The sequence below is a fragment of the Natator depressus genome, chromosome 20, assembly GCF_965152275.1.
Source record: "Natator depressus isolate rNatDep1 chromosome 20, rNatDep2.hap1, whole genome shotgun sequence".
NCBI classification, from domain to species: Eukaryota; Metazoa; Chordata; order Testudines; family Cheloniidae; genus Natator; species Natator depressus.
In genome coordinates, this window is record NC_134253.1 from 3,890,339 (window position 1) to 3,905,270 (window position 14,932).

A 14,932-nucleotide genomic window follows, 5' to 3' on the forward strand; every position below is an offset into this window, starting at 1 on the left:
AGCCCCAGGGGGCGCCACTGAGCTGGCTGGGAGCCAAACCCACATGCCCCTGCCCCACCTTCCCATGGGTTCCCAACCCCGGGCGGCTGTGGTGCATGGCTGCAGCCCACAGCGGTGTGTGGCCGGGAGCGGCACGGGGCTCAGGGGAAGGCCACCGTCAGACGTGCCCGGGCGGGAGCTCCGGAGATGGGGCGGGGCTCACCGTGAAGAGGCTGGTGCGGCGCTTGGCCCCGCGGTGCAGGGAGCTGGGGGTGCCGATCCCGACCGAGCCTTCGCTCCGCAGCTCGCGGTGGCTGATGTTGGGCGTAGACGGCAAGGAGGAGGAGTAATCACTCGTGTGGCCTCCATTACTGGCCTGGAAAAGAGCCCCGGGCACCTGGCGTCAGCGTCCCCCGGCCCGGAGCCACCTGCTGCCCATGGGCCCCTTTCCCCCTGGGCCACGGAAATGCCCCCCTCTGACGGCTCCTTCTCCCCGACGGGCTGGGGGCCAGGGAGCACAGTGAGCATGTGGGGGTTTAGGGGTTAGAGGGGCGGGGGCGGGACTCCTGGGTTCTGTCCCCAGCTCTGGGAGGGGAGTAGGGCCTAGTGGTTAGAGCAGTAGGGCCTGGGAGTTAGGACTCCTGGGTTTTATTCTCTGCCTATAACCCCCCCCCCCCCCGCCACACAGTCCCCCAGGGCCAGGGCAGTGATAGCTCTTCCTATGCCCCCCCCCACGGCATGCTTGTCCCAGTTGCCCCAGTTCAGCGGGGAGATGGGGCCCAGCTGGGCATTGTGGTGCCCTTGGGGCTGGAACTGGCCCAGCCGCCGGCTCCGTGAAAGGGGCTGCAGGCCTGGAGGCGGCTGAGGCTGGGGAGGGGGCGCCCCTGGTGCTGCGGTGCCCCCCGCTGGCTAAGGGAGGCGCTGGCTGCTGCCGCTGGCCGTACCTGCCCAGGGTGGATCCCGCCCACGGGGGTGGAGGCGGCTGAGTGGCTGGGGGTGCTGGGCAGGGACTTGCAGGAGGCCAGGAGCTGCTGCTGCTTCTTCAGAGTGACGACCTTCTGGGCCACTGGGAGGGGAAGGAAAGTCCTATGAGAGACAGGGAACCACGCGGACCCCCCGCCCCGGAGGGAGAGCCCCCCCCCAGCCACGGTTAGAGGGATCCCCCAGGGGATACACGGCCCCAGCCACGGCCAGAGGGACCCCCAGGGAGACAGACCATCCCAGCCACGGCCACAGGGACCCCCCCGAGGGAGAGCCCCCCCGCCACGGTTAGAGAGACCCACCAGGGAGACAGACTGTCCTAGCCATGGCCATGGGGACCCCCAGGGAGACAGACCATCCCAGCCACGGCCACAGGGACTCCCCCTGAGGGAGAGCCCGCCCCAGCCACGGTTAGAGGGACTCCCCAGGGGACACACGGCCCCAGCCACGGCCAGAGGGACCCCCAGGGAGACAGATCATCCCAGCCACGGACACAGGGACCCCCCTAAGGGAGAGCCCGCCCCAGCCACAGTTAGAGGGACCCCCCAGGGGACACACGGCCCCAGCCACTGCCAGGGGGACCCCCAGGGAGACAGACCATCCCAGCCACGGCCACAGGGACACCCCCCCCCCGTGGGAGAACCCATCCCAGCTAAAGTCAGGGGGACCCACCTTGGGGAGAGCCCACCCCAGCCACAGGGATCCATGGGGGAACAAACCACCCCAGCCCCGGCCACCTAGACCCCGCCTCGGGTCCCGGCCCAGCTGAAAGGGAAGGAGCAGCAGGGGCCCGCGGCGCGGACCCCCCTGGCCGGCGGTTACCCTCACTGAAGACCCGGTCGACGTTGAGGCCGTAGGTGGCGCAGGTCTCGTAGTAGAGACAGCGTCTCATGTCGCTGCAGAGCGCCCGGGCCTGCGGGTCCTCGATCACCCGGGGGTTGGTGGAGCTGATCTTGTCTGGGGGGCGGGAGAAAGAACAGCCCCTTCTCACCCGGACGGATGGACCGAGGGACGCCGGGGTGGACAGGCACCACCCAGCTCCGCACCACCGCCCCCCTCTGGCGGCCGGGCGCCGCCCCCCGCGAGGGGCCTCGGGGCTGGGATCAAGTCAGGGAGGGGGAAAGACGCGCGGCGCGCAAAGGGTTAACGCCCCACGCACCAGACACAGCTCTTGGGTCTGGATCCTGGGGGCCACCGGGGCCAGCGCTGGCTGCGAGGGGAGATCGCCCCCTAGTGACCCCCGCCCCGCTCCCCGCAGCGCAGCACCCCCTAGTGACCCCGCCCCGCTCCCCGTGTACAGAGCCCCCTAGTGACCCCCACCCTGCTCCCCGCAGCACAGCGCCCCCTAGTGACCCCCGCCCCGCTCCCCACAGCGCAGCGCCCCCTAGTGACCCCCACCCCCCTCCTTGTGTACAGAGCCCCCTAGTGACCCCCCGCCCTGCTCCTCGCAGCGCAGCGCCCCCTAGTGACCCCCCGCCCCGCTCCCTGTGTACAGAGCCCCCTAGTGACCTCCCCGCCCCGCTCCCCGCAGCGCAGCGCCCCCTAGTGACCCCCACCCTGCTCCCTCTGTACAGAGCCCCCTAGTGACCCCCGCCCCGCTCCCCGCAGGTCAGGGCCCCCTAGTGACCCCCGCTCCGCTCCCCGCAGCGCAGGGCCCCCTAGTGACCCCCCGCCCCACTCCCCGCAGCTCAGGGCCCCCTAGTGACCCCCACCCTGCTCCCTCTGTACAGAGCCCCCTAGTGACCCCCGCCCCGCTCCCCGCAGCTCAGGGCCCCCTAGTGACCCCCGCCCTGCTCCCCGCAGCGCAGCGCCCCCTAGTGACCCCCCGCCCCGCTCCCTGTGTACAGAGCCCCCTAGTGACCTCCCCGCCCCGCTCCCCGCAGCGCAGCGCCCCCTAGTGACCCCCACCCTGCTCCCTCTGTACAGAGCCCCCTAGTGACCCCCGCCCCGCTCCCCGCAGCTCAGGGCCCCCTAGTGACCCCCGCTCCGCTCCCCGCAGTGCAGGGCCCCCTAGTGACCCCCCGCCCCACTCCCTGTGTACAGAGCCCCGTAGTGACCCCCACCCCGCTCCCCGCAGCGCAGCGCCCCCTAGTGACCCCCACCCCCCTCCCCGTGTACAGAGCCCCGTAGTGACCCCCGCCCCCCGCAGCGCAGCGCCCCCTAGTGACCCCCGCTCCCCGCAGCGCAGGGCCCCCTAGTGACCCCTGCCCCACTCCCCGTGTACAGAGCCCCCTAGTGACCCCCCGCCCCGCTCCCCGCAGCGCAGCGCCCCCTAGTGACCCCCACCCCGCTCCCTCTGTACAGAGCCCCCCTGTGACCCCCGCCCCGCTCCCCGCAGCGCAGCGCCCCCTGCTGAGCCCCCTTCCTCATTGCAGCCCCTGGGATTGGCTCAGATATCCACCACCTACCTCGTGACAGCCTGCAGCGAACGCCCACTCTGGGCGTGTCCCCTTCCCTGCCCCTCCCCGGGGCCCCAGCCCTGCCCACACCCCACTCACCCTGCGTGCCCACCAGGGCCACGGCCACCTCCGAGGGGCTGCGGTAGCCGGTCAGGAGGCTGTAGTACTGCGAGACCTCCTGGAAGCTGGCTTCGTTCTCCAGGCTGAACACAAAGACCACGGCATCCACCCAGCTGGCGAACTGTGTGTGTGGGAGGGAGAGAGAGCAGGAAGGGGGGTTGGCTCTCTGTACCAGGGGGAGGGGTCCCCAACACAGAACCCGGGAACCCCCCCGCCCCCGCCTTGATGCCAGACCCGCGGGGGCGTCTCGGGAGTGGAGACACCGGGAGCCAGGGATCAGCCGCGGGAGCATCCAGTGCCCTGCGTTACCCCACCCCCCCCGGGTGTGGCTGATCCCCCCCTGGCCCTCCCCCAGTGGTTACCTTGGCATCCGGGGCACCCCCTTCCTCTCGGATCAGTAACAGGTGACTCTGCCCGTCCACCACCAGTTCCTTCTTGAACTGTCCGCCTGGATCCAGAGAGAGCGGGAGAGAGCAGGCGCTGAGCACAGCCCCTGTGCCCGACGGCCCCTGCCTGCCCGCGCCAGGTGTGATGAAGTGGGACCGTTCTTAATGTTTCTTCCGAATAGTGTGGGGGTGCCTCAGTTTCCCCTATGCAGTTCTTAAGTATCTAGGGGGTGGGGTAAGGGTGTATGATCATTGCAGAGCCCTAGAGGGCAGGTGTGTACAGGGGTCTGGACACAGACAATGGCGGACACCCTGTTTCCTGGCCACTGATGGCCTGGCCCTTCCCCCCTGCAAGGTGAGAGCTAAAGGGTTGGAGAACAAAGGAATCAGGTGACCTCCTGGCCCGGGAAAGGGACAAAGCCCAGAGGAGGGGGGGCTGGAGAGAGTTTCAGTTTGGGGCTGGCTGGGGACATGGAGTGAAGGGCAGACGGGGTTGTCTGGCTCACTGCCCCCCAAAATGGACCCAGCTGAGGGGTCCCATTCTCTGCACCTACAAGCTCTGTGTTAGACCATGTTCCTGTCGTCTAATAAAACTTCTGTTTTATTGGCTGGCTGAGAGTCACGTCTGACTGCGGAGTCCACCTGGGCAGACTCGCTGTCGGAAGCGCAGGGAGGGGCAGGGGAGGCTGGAGGCTCCGGGGTCAGCCCCAGGAAGGTGGAGCCGGGTGAGCTGTGTGTCCTGCAGACAGGCTGCTCCCAGAGAGGAGACTTCCCCAGAGTCCTGCCTGGCTTCGTAGGGAGCAGTCCCAGAGCATCGCCCGGGGACTCCGTGACACCAGGCTTAGCTCCCTCCCGAGCACAGGCAGCCTCGTCCCAGCACTCGGGGGAGGCGTTTGTTTGGGTCACAAAATCAGCCCCCGAGGTGACACAAAGCTCAAGTCACTGGCCTCTGCTCAGAAGTCCTAGCAGGGGGCTGCGGGTCGGGAGTGAGGGGCGCCGGCAGAGCTGCCAGTGCCATGCACCCCCCAGCAGGGTCGGGCCTGTGGACTACGGAAGCAAAGAGGACATTGGAGGCTGAAGCCTCCTGGACCCAGGCCCTGTGTGTGGACGGGCCAGGGGCTCATGGCTGCAACTGCCCAGTTACTGGCCCTGGTGACTTAGCCTCTGTGTCTAATCTGGGCCCATTCGGGCTCTGGGCAATGGCCGGGGGGAAGCTGCCACCAGCTCTTCGTGCCCAGCCTGTCAGCTGTGCGGGATTCAATCGGGGCCATTGTCTGCAGCTCCCTCGGTGCCAGCAGCTGGCCCAGTGCCCTGCCCCCACCCCACCCCCGGGCCTGGGGGGCTGGCAGCAGCTTCCCATTGGGAGAACGGAGGGGTGGGAGATGGGGATCCACCGAGCCAGCCAGCGGGGCCCAGCTGGGACAGAGCCAAGGCCAGGTGCTTCCCACAATGTACCCGATGGGGCCCTCTCACCTGGGGCTAGCGGGGGAGGAGGGGAGAGGTCAGGGTGCCAAGCTGGGACATGCCCAGTTAGGAGAAAATCCAGGTATGGCAAAAATTAGGCTGACGGGCACATTCAGACCCCGGAATGGGCACGGTCTGGTCACAGAACCGGCAGGACCTGGCCACGGAACCGGCGCAGTTTGGCCACGGAACTGGTGCAGTTTGGCCACGGAAGTGGCAGGATCTGGCCGCAGAACCGGCGCAGTTTGGCCGCGGAACCGGCACAGTTTGGCCACGGAACCGCCAGGACCTGGCCACGGAACCGGCACAGTTTGGCCACGGAACCGGCGCAGTTTGGCCACAGAAGTGGCAGAATCTGGCTGCAGAACCGGCACAATCTGGCCATGGAACTGGCAGGATCTGGCCATGGAACCGGCACAGTTTGGCCATGAAACCGGCACAGTTTGGCCATGGAAGCACCAAGATCTGGCCACGGAACCGCCAGGACCTGGCCACGGAACCGGCACATTCTCCACTCTGCTGGCTGGATGCCCAGGCCCGAGGGAAGAGTTGGATTTACCGCCTCCGACACGCCCCTGCTGGTCTCTGCAGGGCCCTAAAGGAGCGGAGCAGCCCGAGGCAGGGCCAGACCTGGGGGGCCTCCCCCCCGGGCACTCACTCTCGGCTGGCTCCAGGCCCAGGTAGGAGCCGGTGAGGAAGCGATGGACGAGGGCCGACTTTCCACTCTTCATGCTGCCCAGGACACCCTGGGAGGCCAAAGGGCAGAGGTCATGGCAGGCCATGCTCGGTCATGTGCTAGACAGTGCCCCCCCATCCCCCCAGGCCCTCCCACTCCAGTCACGCCCATGCCCCCCCAAGCACAGCCCCCCAGGGGTCACTGGCCAAGGCGTTGAGCCAGTGCCCAGCCCGCGCCCCTAGGGGGAAGGAGCTCCCCTGTGTCCGGGGGCCCCATGCACCCCCAATCTCTCCCCCAGCCCCCATTGGGGGGGGGCCAGGGCTTTCTGCTGCCCCCTGTGGCTGGGCTGGAAGCGCCACGTGTCCTGGAGCAGGCCTGGGGCGGCATCCGACTCCACAGCCCCCCCCGGGCGCAACCCACAGCACAAGTCACGGGGCCTCTGAGCTCGGGCACCTGAACCAAGGCCAAGTGTGAGCTGCCAGGCTCGGTGCCATGAGGCATTAACAGTGAAATGGGCTAGCAGGGGGCTGCGGGTCGGGACTGAGGGACATCAGCAGAGCTGGGGGGGCAGGATCCCAAGACTGAGGGCTATGGGTCGGGATTGAGGAGCACTGGCAGAGCTGAGGAGGGGAGCCCAGGACTGGGGGCTGCGGGTCGGGATCGAGGGGCACCGCAGAGCTGGGGTGGGGGAGCAAAGGGCTGGGCTAGCAGGGGGCTGCAGGTAGTGATTGAGGGGCACCAGCAGAGCTGTGGGGGGGACCCCAGGGCTGTGGGTCAGGATTGAGGGGCACCCAGTGGGCGGGGGAGCGAGGGAGCCAGGGCTGGGGGTCGAGATTGAGGGGCACCCGGTAGGCGGGAGGGGGAGGGAGCCAGGGCTGGGGGTCGGGATTGAGGGGCACGGGCAGAACGGTGGGCGGTGGGGAGAGGGAGCCAGGGCTGTGGGTCGTGATTGAGGGGCACCCGGTGGGCGGGGGGGGGCGAGGGAGCCAGGCGTGGGGGTCGGGATTGAGGGGCACCCAGTGGGCGGGGGAGCGAGGGAGCCAGGGCTGGGGGTCGAGATTGAGGGGCACCCGGTGGGCGGGGGGCAAGGGAGCCAGGCGTGGGGGTCGGGATTGAGGGGCACGGGCAGAACGGTGGGCGGTGGGGAGAGGGAGCCAGGGCTGTGGGTCGTGATTGAGGGGCACCCCGTGGGCGGGGGGGGGCGAGGGAGCCAGGCCTGGGGGTCGGGATTGAGGGGCACCGGCAGAATGGTGGTGTGGGGGGGACCCAGGCCTCGGGGTCGGGTCTCACTGCCATAAATCCCATGTTTCCGTACGTCCCGCCGCTCGGTGGCTGGGGGGGGCGACGAGACACCTACCAGTCTGAGCTCTGGGATGGAGCGGCTGAGGGTCCATTCCTGGCTGTTTGCTATGGCCTCTGAGGAGAGAAAGAAAGGGGGCATGAGGCCCACGGAGATGCCCCTGGTGGGCCAGGCAGCTCAGTGCTGGCTCCCGCTCCCCCCGGCTACAGAGCCCCAGCCCGCTGTGATGAAGGGACGGACCCGGCTCTGAACCACCAGGGACTTTGGGGCAGAGGGCTCGGATCCCGCCATGGCACCGAGTCTCCCGGGCAGAGAGGCGACGGTCATCAGGGCCAGTCTCCCAGCCATCCGCACCAGAACAAAAGGCAGCTCTGTGCGCCCTTGTGGTAGGGCGGGCAGCTGCCAACCGGCCCTGGCAGGAGCCGCGCAGGGGCAACGCCACCCCGGAGGAGGACGGGGCCTGAGGGAGCGAGTGTTGCAAGGGGACGGAAGAGGAGGTGACGGTGGGAGCACAAAGGGCTGGCATGAGCCAGCTGCAGGCCTGGGCGAGTGCGTGGGTCCCAGCCAGGTGCCAGCTCCTCCGCGGAGCCAGGCGGGCATCGTGCATTCCTAGTGCAAAGGCCTTGATCCCGGAGTGATGGGCATTTCTAAGAGAGAGACAGATAGATAGATGGGGTGTATGGGGATAGATAGATGGAGGAGTGGACGAAGTGTGTGTGTGTGTGTGTGTGTGTGTGTGTGTGTGTGTGTGTGTAACCCTTTCCATGCTGCACTGCCATCGACACGTCTCCCTAATGTCCTTGCTCTGCCGGACTGATCGTTCCATTAACGCTTATTTCTGTGGCCTGAGCCCCATTTCCCGCAGAGCTGCCCCGAGACGGAACCGCTGGGTCCTTCCCGCCCAGTCCCGCTCCCCGGCCGGGACGCGGCTTCGGGTTCACTTGGGGCTGGAGTGACACGGAGAGAGACAGGGACAGGGACGGGAGCAGGGGCGTTTACATCGAGGATCTGAGCGCTGCTGGCACCCAGGGCCCAGAGCAGGCCTGGGGGGGGGGGGGGTTACATCAAGGATCTGAGCGTTGCTGGCACCCGGGACCCAGAGCAGGGCCTGGGGGGGGCGGGGTTACATCAGGGATCTGAGCGCTGCTGGCACTCGGGGCCCGATCCTCCCCTGCCTCTAACCTCGGGCCCAACGCTGCACTCTGGCCTCTTTACACCAGCCAGACTGGTGCAAAGGGGCCTTGAGGCAGGCGCCGGGGGTCCGGATCAGGCCCCCTCGGTGCGTACCCAGCTGCCGTCATTCAGTGCTGCCCTGGCCAATGGGGCACGCCGCTTTGCTTCGGGAGCAGTTCCCCCATGCTGCGGTCGGTATTACCCCCCACCGCTGGGGAGGGGGGAACGGAGGCAGGGGAGAGGGCTGTGCCAGCCTGGGGACGGCAGGGCCTGGAGCCTTGGAAGCTGAATTGGAAGCTACATTGGAAGCTGAATGGAGCCACGGGGCGCCCGGACGCGGAGCCGCGGCACAGAGAGGCTATTTACACACAGGCCTGGCCGCTCGGGGAGACACTGGGTTATTGAGCCCTGGATGACAAAGGCACGGATCAGCGGCTGGAGAGCGGCGCGGGAAAGCGACCAGAGCAAAACTCCATCGTGGCATTTACATGGGGGGGTCCCCACGGCCCCGGGATCTGCCACCACGGCACCACCCCACAGACCCCCCGGCTCCGGATGCAACAGCGTGGACGTGGTCCTGGGCTACACTGTACATACTGCCCCATATACACTCTGCTGTGCACCACAAACACTACAGATACCAGCCCCATATATACCCCACTGCCCCATATAGCCCAGCATGGATCCAGGACCCAGTTTCACTATATATACTAGCCCCATATATACGGCACCCCTCCCCATATAGACCAGCATGGATGCCGCCCCTGTGGAAAGCGAGGGCGGCATCCACCCGGTGCTGTGTCTGGCTGGATTTGACTCCCAGTGATGGGGTCTTGCCTGCGAAGCAGACAGCCGGGGGGCAGGGGGGGTGTTAATGTCCTTTCTCTGCCGGTTTGCCCCGGCCCAGGGTCTGGGCTCCAGGGCAGGTGACTCTGGGGCGACTCTGGGCCCAGCCGGCGCCCAGCCGGGCTCCACGGCACCGCACGGCGGAACTCGCTCCGTCTCTCTGTTACCATGGAACTGTTGCTAAGCAACAGTGCCCAGCGCGTTGCCGAGCGACCCGGAGAGACAAGGGCCAAGGCTACAGGCCCGCTGGCTCTGGATTCCTGGAGCTGAGGGTGTTGCCTGACCGCCAGATTCCCGTGGGTGCCACCTCCCATGCAGCCACGCTGGCCGCTGGCCCCACGTTGGATGGCTTCCAGCTGGTGCCACCCCACTCCAACCCCACCTAGGGGCGTCTCTCACTCATGCCCTGGCCCCCGATGGAGGATGCTACCCGACCCTCCTAACCTCCTGGTCAGGCACGTCCGTGGCTATCTTGTCGGGTTCCCATATGGTTCCCAGCACCACCTTATCTGAACACCTCACGCTCTTCAAACCCTCCATCCCGTCCTGTCCCCCCCCTCCCGTGAGGTATGGGGAGTGTTATCCCTGTTTTTAAGACGGGGAAACTGAGGCACAGAGTAGCTAAGTGACTTGCCCGAGGTGGTAGAGCAAAGGGCATCAAATCCGGCTCTCCGAAGCGCCCTCACCACTGGGCCGGCCCTCTTCTCCAGGAAGGACTTTTTCAAAGGCACTCAGGGGGAAGAGCTGCCCAAGCCCCAGTGAAAGCCAGTTGTGTGCCTAACTCCCTTAGGAACCTCTGACTATCCCAGTGCTGCAGGGACACAGGGACAGATGGGGAGGGCAGGCAGGAGACCAGTAAACTGCCCCCCATCCATTGTATCAGGGAGACACCAGAAAGCAGGGGCAAAGGTCTGGGTTAGCCGAAGAATCCAGCGAGGCTGTCTCTGCCATCCGCCCTCCTCTCCCCCCGCGGCTGCCTTGACTCGGTGATTGCCTGGTGCCGTGAGTCACAGCGACAGGCTTGGCTCTCTCTGCCCCGGACTGGTGCCGTCATCTCGGGTTGTTATGTAAGTGCAGCTCGAACAGTCACCGAAGGAGGTCGTTTGCCATGGCCCCCCGAACACACCGATGACGGTACTCTAGCCCAAAACTGAGGAGCAGACACAACCAGCGTGGGCCTCCTTGGACGCCCCAAGCTGGCAAGGATGCAAAATCTGGATCGCTCGTGGCCTGCCCCGAAGCTGGGAAGCTACTGGGGTTCAGAGCAGCGGTGGGGAACCCCTGGGCTCTGAGTATTCAGGAGCCACCAGCCCTGAACGAGGCAGATGCCCCGTCCTCTCAGTTAGGGGCTGGACGGGGAGCCTGGATCCCGGGAAGCAGCCAGGCCAATCCTCAAAGAAATCGTGCTCTTGGGTAGCTCCTGATGCCCCCCACTCAGACCCACGCTGCTCCCTACGGGCACGTGGCGCCGGCTCTGCACCCTGCCCCCTTGCCCAGGCCTCACGGAAGACGCTGCCCCCTGCTGGGGACACAGTCACATGTGAGGGATTGCGGCCTGCGATAAGGACCGGGCCGGGGCAGCAGCAGGGACCGCCCGCGGCGGAGCAGGGAGCTCGGGACTGAGCCTCAGACGCTGCCCCCCGGCCGTGCCCAGATGGCAAACACAACGCCAAGCTTGCAGGTGGGGGGGAGGGAGGTGGAGGGGGGGCAGGCAGCCCCCCTCCTCCCCCTCCCTGGCACATGGCCCTCGGGTGACAGCATCAAGCGGGCTGGGAGAAGCCACAGTCTGGCACCTGCAGGCAGCCACTGGATCGGTCGCGCTTGGCTGGGCGCCTGACAAGTGTCACCGAGCGTTCCCCTGACACAACCCGCCCCCCACCCTTAGTGTTAACGAAGGAGAATCCCAGCACCAATTAGAGCAGGTCCATGGGCAACAGCACAGTGAACGTCCTTCGAGGTTTCTGCCATGCAGCTTTGCCAGGCGTCGGAGGAAACCAGTGCAGGGCAGGCTGCCTGGGGTTGATCCCGGGGCTGTACGTCACTTTGGGTTGGAGAACTACAAACCTCCCCGCTTCCTTTTGCACCACTTCAGCCACCGTCTGCTTGCTCCCTTGTCTCGACAGCCCCCCCAGAGAGCAGCACCCAACATCTGCACTAGAGCACAGCTCCCCCTTTATGCAGTTCGCTGGGCTCTTCTGATAATCCAGCCGAGGGGGGGTCACCCCGGGCTATTCAGGTGCCTCGAAAGGACCTGAGCTCTTTTGAAAGCCTGGCCCCAGATGAAGTGCTGGAGAACTACGTCGCAGCCGGATGGGTCCCGCCAGCCAGGACTTTCCCTGATGCCCTTTGGCTCAGCGGCATGCCACCGCCTGGCCCCGTGGCAGCCAGACTGGACCTAATTCTCCTTTGCCCGGGGCCTTGCACCCGGTCGGGGCAAATCGCTGCCCGGTGGATTCGGTCTCCCTTTGCCCTGAAGGATGCTCGATCGGGGCCCCGCCCTGGAAGCCGGGTGTGCACGTACCGGGCTGGGCAGCGTGCGTGCAAAGTGTCCGTGCAGCACGTCCAAGTCGTGCAAAGATGCGTGTGCACCTTTATCCGCGACAGGGAGCAATAGGGCTGCTGCTCCCCCCCCGCCCCCCACCCCCAACCCGGCAGGCCTTTCGTAAGGTATTGGTGCAACGCTCAGCCACCGTATTGCTGGGCAAATCCTGCCTCAGCCCCAGGAACAACCCTTCCCGGCTATGACATCACCCCTCCCCCAGCCTGACTGGTGCGGAACCGCTCAAGCAGCAAATCAGCTCCCGCGACTGGGGCCAACTCAGCCGCCGCGATTGGCCCGGCAGGTTCGGCATCTTGCTCCCAGCAGCCGCCAATATCGGCTGCGCGGTGGGAAGAAAAGCCCAGCATGCACCTGGCCAGCGGGGCACTGCTGCACGTGGGGCGGGGGCTGGGATTCCTTCCTGACCCCCGGGGCCGAGAGATCAGCGTAGGCCCTGGAACGTGAGAGCTGACTGCCCCAGCCCCGGCTGTCAGGGCTGCAAGACAAATCTGATTAGCGGGAAAGGAATTAGCCAGCTGGCTTTGAAAGCCCCCGCCCCCCCCCGCCTCCAGGTCCTCATCACAGAGCGAGCTGGCCCTTTAAGGGGAGCAGGGATTTATCCCCCTTCCCAAGTGAGGGGAGGGGCTCAGGTCAGTCCCTTTAGGGCCAGAGGGCCTGCAGGGATCAGGCGACACCTGGCCCAGGTGTGGCTGAGCCCGCCTCCCCTTAAAGGGCCAGCTCACACTGTGACAGTCCTAAGGAGGGATTCAGAGCAGTGGTCACGGGCGGTCGGGAGCCGAGGCTGAGGGCAAAGCAGGGCTCTTGCTCTCCGGAGGATGCTAAAGCCTGAGATACGGCCATGGAATTTAGGCACCTAACTCCCACTGAAACCAATGGGAGTTAGGCACTTACATACCATTGAGGACCTAGGCCTTCATCTCTATTGCTCTGGGATAGCTGGGAAAGAAGGCCGTCCTAGCCACTCGCAGTCTACGCCCCTTGGGACGGAGGGCAGGGGCCTGGCACAAGGACACGGAACCACCAGCCACGGGCAGGGCTGGGGAGACACTGCCATGGCTGGAGGATGATCCGTGCCAACGGTACCAGCTTGGGCTCTCTCCTTCTGTCAGGCCTGCCTGCTGTCTCTTTGGGGAAAGAACCATACTGCACCCAGGGTAACGGCCCCAATCCCCGACTAGGGTCTCCTGGCACAACTACAGTTCAGAGAGATAATGACTGTCGGCTGTGGTACAGTGCCCACCTCACAAAACCCATTGCCACGCTGGGCATTGGGCTTGTCGGCTGCTTCAGCAGGGAGCACAGAGCGAGCTCCTCTCTGGAGCCCGGAGAGGGTTCCCCAGGGTTGAGGGATATCGGTGGTGGGTGGTTTGGGTAACTTACACTGGCGCTGCCCGGGGCGTCCCATAGTGGGGGCTTGGGCCCCAATCCTAACAAGGTATTGAGGTGCCTAATGAGGATCTGGGCTTTGGCCCTCCAAGGTGGCCAGGCTGGCATTGAGTTGAGACCAGAAGGAACCAGTGTGGGCATCTAGGCTGACCTGCCAGAGGCTCTTCCCCTGGGATTCCTACGTCCAGCCCATATCTGGTGGGTGAGCTAGACCATGTTCCTACCGAAGCTGAGATTCTCCAAAAGCAGGTTGGGCACCCGCTGACACCCCTTGGCTCCAACACCCAGAGATTTCCAAAATCCCAGCCCTACCTAGCTCCTCCCAGAGCCCTCGTTCCAGCAGACGCACGGTGCTGAGGCGGGCGAAACAAGGGAATGAGCACCTGACAGCCCCAGACCTGTTGTGTGTCTCCCCGCTGTGCCCCCACGGGCAGGCAGCCAGGGCCCCCTTACACCCCAAATGCTGGAGCAGAGCTCCCCTACGCCGGGAGGAGGAGGGGCACCGCCACGCGACGTGCGTGTGGCTCTGTGGCTGATGGAAGCCAACAGCTCCCTCGGTGCCACGGTGCCCAGACAAAACACCTTTTTAATCCCCCTCCGCAATCCCTTCCCCGCCGCGCGCTCTGTCTGTCTAGGCCTCCTGCCGGTCGCTTCTCCCAGGCTGCGGCGTTTGAAATGCCAGTCAGCGGAGATCAAAGGCAAGCCTGGCTGTTACAGAACCGGCGCGCTGCGGGGACGCCGCCCCTGATTAGCACCCCTGCTGCGTGGAGGGGGAGCCGACGCAGGGCATCAAAGGGACCGGCGCAGGGATGCCTGGGCGTTCGTGTCTATACGCTGGATCTGCCAAGCAAGGAGGGCCAGGTCCCTGTCGCCGCATGCTGTGTGCCCGCCGGGACATGGCATAAAACCCCCTGGCTCCCTGCCTTCAGGACAGGCCAGTGTCCCCCTCTGCCAGCAGGTAGGTTGTGCCACAGGAAGCCTTCCGGAGACCAAGGCCTGGCTCTGCTCTGCCCCCTTGTTCACCCAGCCGGGTCGCCCGCCTCATGCTTCTGTGCTTCTGGTTCCCTCTCGTTCCTCAGCCTCAGGAACAGCTCCCCGGGGCCGGGCGTGCGGCTACTGATACGACCCGTCTGGGCTGGAGGGGGCACTGTACGTCTTATTAACCCGTCGCTGCAGGGAACCAAGGGGCAGTGAGGTCTAGTGGGTAGAGGCTCTCCCCTGGGACTAAGGAGACTTGGGTTCTGTTCCCAGCCTTGCCACTGCCTTTGGGCAGGTCTTGACGCTGCTCTGTGCCTCAGTTTACCTGCCTGTACTATGGGGGTAATGATATTTAGCTCTTTTGTAAAGTGAAAAAAAAACCCTGCCCCGTGCCTCAGTTTCCCCTCCCACTCTTAGCCATCTAAACCATGAGCTCTTGGAATCAGGGAATGTCTCTCAGTCTGTGTTTGTACAGCACCTAGCACAATGCTCCCCCCCCCTCCACTAGCCGTTACCGTAACACATCTAAATAACGCTAGAGGAGCACTTCCATGCTCAGGCGTTTTCACCAAAAAGCCCAACTGAGCTTCCCTGGACTTTTCCTGCATTTGCTCATCACGGGAAGGGAGGGTGGCCTTCTTTAGCCCTAAACAAGGCCTTGGTTCCTTCCAGCCCAGGTGCTCC

General features: G+C 65.7%; 1 protein-coding gene across 4 annotated transcripts in view; it reads right to left on the minus strand.

The window, feature by feature from the left end:
• The window catches only part of AGAP2 (ArfGAP with GTPase domain, ankyrin repeat and PH domain 2), a 36,256-nt gene that overhangs the window by 9,232 nt on the left and 12,092 nt on the right, over positions 1–14,932 (minus strand). For 2 of the 4 annotated variants that reach the window (XM_074934854.1, XM_074934853.1), the window contains exons 2-8: positions 7,363–7,421; positions 5,889–6,075; positions 3,842–3,927; positions 3,459–3,600; positions 1,783–1,917; positions 924–1,045; positions 203–355 (exon numbers count right to left, since the gene is read on the minus strand). In XM_074934854.1, the coding sequence (XP_074790955.1) occupies positions 203–355; positions 924–1,045; positions 1,783–1,917; positions 3,459–3,600; positions 3,842–3,927; positions 5,889–6,075; positions 7,363–7,421 (884 nt within the window). The remainder of the gene's footprint in view (positions 1–202; positions 356–923; positions 1,046–1,782; positions 1,918–3,458; positions 3,601–3,841; positions 3,928–5,888; positions 6,076–7,362; positions 7,422–14,932) is intronic. The other 2 variants (XM_074934857.1, XM_074934855.1) reach the window with 1 other exon arrangement.